The 10,569-nt window shown below is 48.3% G+C and overlaps 1 protein-coding gene across 2 annotated transcripts in view; it reads right to left on the bottom strand.

Annotated features, from left to right (window-relative positions):
• Nucleotides 1–2,037: 2,037 nt before the first annotated feature.
• Nucleotides 2,038–10,569, bottom strand: part of LOC145543088 (uncharacterized) — a 35,949-nt gene continuing 27,417 nt past the window's right edge. The window contains exons 2-6 of one of the 2 annotated variants that reach the window (XM_081583484.1): nt 6,790–9,578; nt 5,908–6,076; nt 4,740–4,814; nt 4,218–4,364; nt 2,038–4,105 (exon numbers count right to left, since the gene is read on the bottom strand). In XM_081583484.1, the coding sequence (XP_081439610.1) occupies nt 3,995–4,105; nt 4,218–4,364; nt 4,740–4,814; nt 5,908–6,076; nt 6,790–6,899 (612 nt within the window). In that variant the 5' untranslated portion in view covers nt 6,900–9,578 and the 3' untranslated portion in view covers nt 2,038–3,994. Of the gene's footprint in view, nt 4,138–4,217; nt 4,365–4,739; nt 4,815–5,907; nt 6,077–6,789; nt 9,579–10,569 lie in introns of those variants that run through there. The other variant, XM_081583485.1, reaches the window with a different exon arrangement.

Here is a 10,569-nt window from a genome sequence, read left to right as displayed (position 1 = left end):
GACAGCACCTCCCGCACCTGCGTGTGTCAGGCCCTGGGCCCGCGGACGTGGAGGATCCGAGGGGAAGGACCCACGGCTCCCACCCGCGCAGAAGCCTCCAAGGACGAGGCCTTGCGCCTACCCTGTGGACCCAGAAATAAACCGAACAGTTAATATGCATCTTCTGGGTGACACACGCTGTGCTAACTGTGGGGGAAGGGTGGGGAGGCTGTCTTAACTTCCTCCGAGCAGAGATGGCCGAAGGTGATTAGTGCCAGAAATAAATACTGTATCCGAGGCAGAAAATGTCAGGTACTCTCCGTACCTGTGGGCCAGCTCCTGAAGCCCCCGGTCTCTGTGTGCTCACCACTAAAATATTTAGTTCAGGGTCATGGCAGAGCCCAAACCACTTTCCAACTTCAGACACATGGCTGACCTCTGAAGGTGTCCTTTGCATGAGCCCTGGGATCTTAGGTCAAAGTAGGGGATTCCTGGTGGGTTTATGGGTATATTCCTCAAAACAAGCCCTCCCGAGCCACAGTGTGAGGGCTGTGTGATGGGGACTGGCATCCTAGCTTGGCTGGGAAGTCCCACCCACCCCCCCCCCCCAGGCTTTAGAGAGGTGAGGAGTCCACAGTCAGTGGCAAGATGAGCAGCAACACTGAAGAGCAAGGTGGCCGATGCCAAGGAAGCATCAGTGTTGGTATTTCAGAGGCATCTTGGAGGAGTCTGTGGAGGCAAGTCCCAGGGGAGGAGACTGTGGAAGGAAGTGGGGAGGGTGGACGGTGTGCCAGAGGGCACTTTGGTAATAGCCTCAGCACAGCTTTCTTATAAAAACTGCACCCCACGGGTGAGCACGGGGAGGTGGGGGGCTGCTGACTGAGGGCCTCTCCCCCTGGGGGAAAGTTCAGGGTTCTGGTGGAGAAGGAGGAAGAAGGTCCTCCTGGGACAGGACCAGACGGGCTTGAAGAGACTGTACACCCTTGGAATTGCCTGGGGACATAAGGGTGGTGTAATAATAATAATAGTAATTACCACAACTACTGTGAATTGAAAGTAGGTACAGGGACAGAGCACAATCATCTCATGTAATCCACAAAAAACTCTGGAAGGTAGATGTTAGCGTCTCTGTTTTATAGATGGTGAAGAATCTGACCCAGGTCACACAGCTGTCAGACAGCAAGACTCTGGTCTTAATCAACACAGAGGAGACCTCAGGTCCCTACCAGCCCTGTGACTTTGTGGTTCAAAATGTTAATGTGAGGTTTTTATTCAAAATCGGAAAAGAATCCCACGTTCATCAATAATCTCCCTGTAGAAATCGCACGTCATCTTTCCCCCCTGGCGTGTTTATAACTTCATTAACAGCCCCAACTTTATCATTGGTAGAATGATGAGGGTATCTCTTTAAAATAAAAACACTTCAGATATAAATAGATATGGGTAAAGAAAATGAATTGAAAACTGTAGGAAGCAGGAATGGAGTAGGTGCCTTGACAGTTTGCCCTAAAAATAGTTAATATAATTAGTAGCGAAGAGTGGAGCTGACCTCATAACATTTCAGGCAGATGTCAAGCAAACACTGCCTGTGCTGGCTTCGTTAAAGCTGAAATTAACACAAGTGTGTGTCTGCTCAGAACTTCTCTGTTGAAAGTAAAAAAAAAAAAAAAAGAAAGGCAGAAATCCCCAGAAACAACCATGTGGCATTGATGCCCAGAGTAAAGCTCGCTGAGTCCTTGGGCAGCTCTCCCTGCTTCTCAGGCCCCTGTAGGCTGCTGGTGGCCAGGCCAGGCCCTGCTCGGCCCATCTGAGGCTCGTAGCTTCAGACTCTGCATAACCTCCCAGGAAGACTGAATGGGTTATTCCACACACATCACCTAGAAAAGTCCCTGGGAGCAGTAATGGTCACTTCTGACTATTGAGACTTTCTCCCAGACTTAGGGCATTTAAGAGGTGTGAGCTGCATAAGCGCCCTCAACAGAGACAGAAGGCAAGCCACTTGTGTCGTTTTCAGTTTTCTGGTAGCCACACACAAAGAATCAAAATAAACAGGTGAAATTGATTTTGGTGATGTATTTTACTTAACTCATGTATCCAAAATATTATCATTTCCACATGTGATCAGTACTAAAAAATTATCAAAGAGGTATTTGAAATCTGGGCTTCCTTGATGGCTCAGCGGGTAAAGAATCCACCTGCCAATGCAGGAGACACAGATTTTATCCCTGGGTTGGAAAGATCCCCTGGAGAAGGCAATAGCAACCCACTCCAGTATTCTTGCCTGAAAAATCCCATGGACAGAGGAGCCTGGTGGACTACAGTCCATGGAGTCACAAAGAGTTGGACACAACTGAGAGACTAAGCACTCTTTGAAATCTACTCCGTACTTTACATGCATAGCACTTCTCAGCTGGAATAGCCACGTTTCAAATGCCCAGGAGCCAGGTGTGGCCAGTGTCCATGGACCTGGGTGAGACATATTTATCTGGACAGATCTCAATCCTAACCCTGAGAGGAAAAAAACTAGCAAGTCATACAAAGCAAATAGAGTATATTGCTACTTATACATACGTTTGCAACATGAAAAATAACAATGTGTATGATCCATAGATACAAAATATACATGTCAAAATGTTTTTAAAGAACTGAAGGGTGCCCCTCATGGTCACAGGGCAGGTGAAGTTGTATAACAGGCCCTGCACCTTTCTGTGTGGTGTCAAATTTCTTTTATAGATTATAAGGAAAACTGTGAACAAGTGCCAAGTGTGGGAGTGGGTACCGAGGAACCCAGGCTGTGCTCTTTCCGGCTGTGTAACCTCGGACAAGCCTTCCTGTGCCTCAGATTCCTCATCTGAAAAATGGGATCATAATGGCTCCTAATGGGAGGTTACACAAGAGGTTACTCCTGAATGGGTTACAGGAGTTACCCTGTGGAGAGGACTCCAAATGGTCTCTGACATGTAGGAGCCACCACTGAAGCTTTAGCTACTACTGCTACTGTTCTAATAAATGTCTCAAAAACCCCTCATGATTATTCCTGAAACAAACTGTTACTACAAGAACACACTTGAGAACCAGGCTACATCAAAGCCCTGAGCTCTCTGATTCTCTCAGCGGACGTACACCACAAATAGCTGTAAATAGGCTCGTGATATATCTCTGCTACGTCAAGTCCAAAAATAGTCATCCCTCTGTCAGACAAACATCATGGGGATTGTTAAACTGATCTTGTCATTGAATGATCAGGCTTTTTCTTCAAAGCTCTATCTAACATCTGATTCATCCTTTTCTTTCATTAACTGGAACCTCAGGCGAGTTGGAAAAGCTACATGATACTTTGATTTTTGCAAGTAAAAAAAAAAAAAAGGCATTGATCACAGTTCAGGCCAGCACAGTGCTATGGATACCTGGAATCAGCTAATCACAGCCACGACTCACTGCTCAGGCCTTACCTCAACCCACCCTGAGGATGGCCTTTTTCCTCTCCAAATATTATTTCATCTTCTTCTTTTTATTCCTTTCAAGCACCCTCTTCTTATTCTAACCTCCTCCGTGATGACCAGTTTCTCCACTCGCTTATCTTAGTGTTTCATTCCTCAGAAGCACTCATTTCAGCACACAAATTTGACTAAGTTTCTTTCAGACTCAGAATTTTCTCCATAAAACCTTAAGTCTTTATTCCTTCTTCTTCTTTTTTTTGCCAGGCCTCCATCCACTTTGGATGTAATAAAAATGAGAGGCAATCCCTTCCAGGAAGCGGTTTGGTCTAAAATAGTTCGTTACGTCCTGATGCCTTACACTGGCTGACCTCCTCACTCAGTCATTTTCACTCAGAGAATATGTGAGCCAAGCTTTTCTGTATCAACAGGCTCAGCCTGAGCTGGTCCTGTTAACCCTTTTCCTCACTTGAATTCCTCCCTTTTCTGATAGTTACTTTGTTTCTCTTATTGGATTTACTGTAAGACTTTTGACTTTGGATTACTAATTGCAGTTGCAAAACTACAGCTAAAAATTACTATGTAGCTGGCGGTGCTGCTGGAGATGACCAGGTACGCTGCCTGTGAGCTGGTCCAGTGACCCTGGTCCCGTGGCTGGGTTTCTGACCTCTTGGGATGAGAGGAGGTGCCTGTAATAGCAGACATTCAGAATGTCCCCAGCCTGTAAGGACAACAGGATCCAAGCTGAACCCTGGAAGTGGTGTCAAGATGGACCAGCAGCCTCTGTCCATCTCTGCTCACCACATCTCTGGAAAGGTGGCCCTGTGAGCGCTGAACATGTCCTGCCAGTCTTTGGCTCAGCCACACGGTGTGATCCGAAGAGTCATCAGAAGACCCGCCTGCCAGTCCACATGCCGTGTCCTGGCCTCTGGTCTGTACCAAGACCTGCTGGACAGGGAGGAAGGAGATCCCAGGCCCAGTCGTAGAGAACAGGCCTGGGGGTCCCAGCTTGTCCCCGTGGCACCCTCATCTCGTAGACTAGGAAGCAGGGCCCAGGGAGGTGGAAGGAGTCGTCTGTCGGTGGGGGAACTGGGAGGAGCCTGCGATGCTGACTCAAGGACAAAATTAAAATTGGGAGGGGATATTCAGGGACGACGGCATTTCTGGTCCACATGTGCTTCCTCCACAGCATCTTCACTGGGTAGAAACCCACAGGAAGTGCTTGTTGTTGGAAGAGCTCAGGGCTGGCAGTAAGGAGAGTGCTTAGGGGCCCAGAGCAAAGGGGGAGTGGGTGTCACACCTCTGGGAGCATCGCTGGCTTACCTGAGTCGTGATTTTTCCGGTGGCCTCGGTGACAGTTGACAAGAAGGCGGTTTTTGTCAGTCTGACCAGTGGCTGCTGTGGATGCAAGGAGAGGAGACAGCGTGGAATACCTTCCCCCTAACTGGGGGTCCTAGGAGCTCCCTGCCCACTTTTGAAAAGTCTTCAGCGTCCAAGTTACAGAAAAACCAGGCTTGGATGGAGGGCCCCAGGGGCTAGCACTGCCCTCCAAGTGGACCCCAGTGGATGCCAGTGGGTTTCCTGGGTGACAGCTGGGTTTTCATGCAATGAGAATCGAGGGGAAGGAACAAGGTGCAGAGTTAACCTGAAGCAGTGACAGGAGCCCCTCCCCATGTGACCTCAGGCTGTAGGGGACAGTGTGCCCTGGGGACAGGCCTGGAGAAAAGGCTCCAACCCCACATGTGACAGGTGCCACCAGCTCTGTGCCCTCAGGCAAGAGATTCCACCACCAGTACACGGGCATCTCAGTGGTACCCATCCCTGCCCACCCAGGCATGGGGGCAGTGAGAGACCACCCCGTCCAGGGTGAGGCATAGTGTCTGGGCCTCGGGCCCAGGGAATGGGCTTAAAAGACAATTTCCTGTTTGTTCTTCCTGGTCTGTGGCTACACATCTGGGAAGCTGTCCACACGTGGTGTCCAATTAGCCAGCGGTGCAGGAAAAGCAAGGCGGGCATCAGAGCAAATAGAATCGTCACTGCATCTTCTTTCCTGCTCTTTCTGCATTTCAGCTCTGGTTTCAGCGTCATGTGCAGCCAGGCTCACAATTTCATCATCGTGTGATGCAGTGCTGGGGGCGGGAGGTGAGGGGTTAGTCAGCACTGATGGAGCCTGGCCAAGAGTGGCGAGGGGAGGCTGAGAGCACTGGGTGTGACTCAGGAAGTGATTTGTCTTGTGTGTGTTGGGGTGGGGGGGAACAGAGCATGACCCAAGGCACAGGGCCGTCTGGCATTGGCCCATAATTGATTTCCCCAGAGGCAATACTTGCTGACCCTCCATCCCCACATATCAAGGGCAGATGCCACTGTGCCTGGTCTGAACAATGGGCCCCGCCAGCTCAGGGGGCAGGGAGACGGAAATGGCAAGCTCTCTTCAGGTGGCCTTGGTGGGAAGATGGGAGAGGGGTGGCATGGCTGGCCGGCCTTCACATACCCAGCTCCTGTGCAGCAACCACCCCCAGAACCTGCCAGGTGTGCTTTTGGTGAATGAGATGTGATCACTGCTCCTGGGTGGCGGTGGTGGGGGGAACGGGTGAGTAGTTGGGGTCTCTTCTTGGGTCTCTGATGGCCTCATTTGACAGCAGCACAGGCAAACTTCCAGGCTTATTAGGTGGGAAAAAGAGGACTTTTAAGGATTTTTTTTTTAACTCTAAAAATAATATTCCCTATTTTAAAGTCTGGTAACAAAAAATATTCGATGAAAGAATTTTGGGGAAGTGCAAAAAAGCACACAAAAGAAGAAAAATGCTGTCTTCCAAAACTTAGATATCCATGCTTAACATTCTGTTGTCTGTCTTCGCCTACATTTTAAATATATATATATATATATATATATATTTTAAAAGCAAATTTGACATCATGTTGTTTTGTAATCTGTTTTTTCCCTCAACAATTTGCCATGAATAGCTTCCCATAGAAGCTAATATTTACCTACAACCTGGTTTTCAATAAAAGGATACATGCAAAAAAAACACCCAAAAAACCCTAAACTAAACCAAGGAGAGAAAAACACAAATTCCTTAAAAGGGGCAATAATAGCCAAGATTCTATGAGGAACTGGGCTCCCTGAGAAGCCTTGCAGAGTTTGGGAAATCATAGTGATGGCAGGGAAGCTCTGGGGACCATTTTTATTGAAATGAAGCAATTTTCACTTCCTCTGAGATTTCTATTTTTCTTTTACGTTATCTTGGAATCTAATTTCAGTCTCTTAAACATTTTTAAAAGGAAAATTGGTTTTTATCAGTTTCCTGTCATCTCTTTCTGTCGAAGGGCCTAGGCGTTGGATCTTAAAAGTGACATGTATCTGTACACTCACCTATGGCTCTCCACAGCTGGGAGCAGGTGCCCAGCAAGTGTGCTCTGTGCTGGTCTGGCCTGTGGCCTCTGCCTGACGACGGCTGTTTCAACTGAGTCATGAGTAGACATGTCCTTGCTTTAATGATTTTCCCTCCACATATGGTTCATCAAGGTCTCAACAACCAGGAGACAACACAGTGTTGCCTTAAAAAGTCACTGGAGAGGGACACAGGCCCCCCGTCCCCTGCCTGGCTAGAGCTATACCTGCTCTGACTTCACCCCAAAGGGCACCCCTGTGAAGCTCCGGCTTTTAAGCAGCAACACACAGCCTCCCTCTGTGGGCTCAGTGAGACCTAGGAGGGCTTTGAAGGACATCGTGTCACACCTTCGTTTGTTTCACAAAACAGAAACGTAACTCAGCTCTACCAGGTGAGTTTGTCATCTAAACACACACCCACATCAGCAAGAAAAGATTAGAAATTACGCTCAAGGACAGAGTTGTTTTGTTTTGTTTTCATTTGGGAATTAGAGAACAGGACATTGGGATTCCCGAATAGGCCATCAGGAGGTCAGTTACCAGGGTTACCAGATAAAACTAAGTTTTGAAATGTGAGAATGTGGTCCAGCAGGCAGACAGAGTTTGTGTGAGCAGTGAGCTGGCTTGCACATGGTTCAGTGTGAAGTGACAAGCTGTTCCCGTGTGTCCAGGTGCTGAGACACAGCAATAAACTCAACAAAAAAATAAAATAACCTGATTAAAAAATGGGCAAAGGGCTTGAATAGACATTTGTACAGCGATGATAAACAAGTGATCAACAAGCCCATGTAAAGATGTTCAACGTCAATAATTATTAGAGAAATCAAATCAAAACACCCACTAGGATAGCTACTATTAAAAAAAAAAAAAAACAAACAAACAGAAAACAACCTAGGGAAAAAAACTAGAAACTCAGCATTCAAAAAACTAAGGTCATGGCATCTGGTTCCATCACTTCATGGCAGATAGAAGGGGAAAAAGCAGACACCATGAGAGACTATTTTCTTGGACTCCAAAATCACTGCAGACGGTGACTGCAGCAATGAAATTACGAGAGGCTAGCTCCTTAGAAGGAAAGTTATGACAAACCTAAACAGCATATTAAAAAGCAGAGACATTATATTACATTGTATACATTGCTGTATTAAAAAGCAGTTGATATTACTCAGCCAACAAAGGTCTGTATAGTCAAAGCTATGGTTTTTCCAGTAGTCATGCATAGATGTGAGAGTTGGACCATAAAGAAGGCTGAGCGCCGAAGAATTGATGCTTTCAAACTGTGGTGCTGGAGAAGACTCTTGGACTGCAAGGAAATCAAACCAGTCAATCGTAAAGGAAATTAGTCCCAAATAGTCATTGAGTAACTGATGATAAAGCTGAAGCCCCAATAGTTTGGCCACCTGATGTGAGAGCCGACTTATTGGAAAAGACCCTGATGCTGCATTCCCTCCCTACCTGAAGGCCCTGGCGGCTCCCGGTCTTGCTACTTGCTACTAAGTACAAGACACACCTCAGCAATAACCATCAGGGAAATTTGTAAAAACAAGGTTTATTACTGACAAGTCCTGGAAGGTACATGGCACACCCAGGGCCACCCAGCAAGAAGGGGGGGGCACAGATCTGGGGTTCTACCTTTACTAGGGTGCAGAGTGGGGTACCTAGAATTTTGTAGGTTTACTCTTTGTTGATGAATTTAAAACATAAGAACAAGAGTTGGTGTGTCAGAAAGGAAAAACGGGGTCCCTCAAACAGGCAGTTATCTGGGTCATCCAGGGCTTTCTAACAGGAGAACTTGATGAGTGAGGTGGCCTGGCTCTTCATCTGCTTGTGTAGCTGGTAACTGTGTCACACAGCTGGCAGTATGTTTATTCGAGATGGATGTCTCTGAATTGGCAATCAAAAGCTTATTGTCCAGGCACTCACTTTACAGCAAGGAGGGTGACTGCTATTAACACCTGGGGGCCTATTTCTAATCGGTCTCTAAGGCCTGTTCCTGGGGGTCTTCTGTGAAATCTTTTATTATCCAGAGAATCAACCCAAGGTATCAGCAGCAGGACATGTCAGCAGGGCCCTGGGCTCCCCTCTTCCAGTCTGAGGTTAGATTTTGTGGCTCACTCAGGCCACACAGTGACAGCCAGACCTGCTTTCTGGGATGGCTTGTGGCCTTGCAGATGTTAAACTTAGCTGCGATGTCCTGGTTGGGCCTGGCCACCTGTGCTCTGGGCTACGAATGTACAGAACAGTGACCCACGGGCCTCTGTGTTTCTCTAGAGAGCAGACCTTGTCTGTATCTTTGTGGACAAAGCACCACCTCCCCGGACACCTGGTGACCTAGCAGGCTGACTCCCAGAAGGCCCCACCCCATCTGCTGCAGGGCCATGCACTTCACAGGTTCCCGTCACACGGCAGACCTTCCGCATCCACCCTCCTTACCAGCAAGGTGTCTCCTGGAACCTTGGGTGATGGCCGTGGTCTGCGCTCTACCCTTGGTTCTCATGGGGACTCTGCAAAGCTAGGGTGGTTTTGTTACCTTGCCTGAGGACGGAGCCAAGGGCAAGAGGCTACGGCCACAACCCCGTGATGGCCCTTACCGCCCCTCAGTCTTCTTTCTCCATTTCTGGCCACGTTGGAATGTGCTCTGGCTTCTGACGTCCAGCCTTGCGAGGACACTCATGGGGAGGTTGTTGCTGCTGTCATTTAAAAAGTCCTTTTCTTCTCTATCTGCTCCTCAGGGATCATCCTGCTGACGGGGCCAGGCCCAGGGTGGTTCCCTGAGAGAGAGAGAGTCGGTTTCTGCTTTTGGAGAGAGGTTTGTGTGTGTGTGTATGTGTCTTTTTAATAGTTTTAAGCCATTTGCTCATTTTATTCATTTTATTTATATTTTTTGGCCACGCCTCAATGTGGAATCTTAGTTCCCTGACCAGGAATGGAACCCACGCCCCCTGCATTGGAAGCACAGAGTCTCACTGGACAACCAGTGACATCTCTGGAGGGAGTTTTTAAAAACCCCCCAAAGCATCCCAATTCCTGTTTGGACCCTCCTCAGACCGAGCTCGAGTCTGCCTTCCAGGAATGAGCAGAACATTGTAGACAAAGTACAGTTGTCACCCGTCCTGCGAGACATTTTCTTCCTTCTCTAAATGCAAATTTTTTTTCTAATAAAGGAGGTTTGCAGAAAAAAAGGTCTCAATGTAAATAGATTTAATATGCACCTGTTGGCTTTGACTGGGCAGGTTTTCCCATTTGCTCTTCAGAGCTTCCTTGAAACAAATACCCAAGGCTTCCTGAGCTAGGTGACACCTGGGAGCCAGTTTCATGCGGGGCTGTGATGAGAATTACATTGTTGAGAGTGAGAGAGAGAAAATCTCCGGGAAAATGTCAGGAGTATTTTAAGGCTCCTGAAATGAAGGCACAATCCTGGCGGTCAAGCCACCGCCCGAGCTGCACCCAGCAGAGCTCGGAGTTGGCCAGGGAGGCAGGCCCAGTCCACCCTGAGGCCCAGGCAGAGGCCCTGCTAGGAGAGGGGCCTCCACTAAAGGCCCAGGAGTGGACCTGACAGGTAGAAAGCTGGGCGGAGCTGTGCCACCAGGCAGCCCATCTACCCTCACCCCTTGGACACTCCCCTGTCCAGCTGGACCCTGTGTGTCAGGGCCACTGTGAGGCTACTGCAAACTGGCCACTCCTCCTGCTGGCCTGTGAGCTTCCCGGGCTCTGGCACCTCCTGCTGCAGGTCCCTGGCCCTCTAGGGGCTCCAGGGGTTCC

Source organism: Giraffa tippelskirchi, chromosome 3, assembly GCF_054371585.1.
Source record: "Giraffa tippelskirchi isolate mGirTip1 chromosome 3, T2T-mGirTip1v1.2.pri, whole genome shotgun sequence".
NCBI lineage: Eukaryota > Metazoa > Chordata > Mammalia > Artiodactyla > Giraffidae > Giraffa > Giraffa tippelskirchi.
The sequence above is the reverse complement of the archived record's forward strand: the minus strand, read 5'-3'. Positions and strand labels throughout refer to the sequence as shown.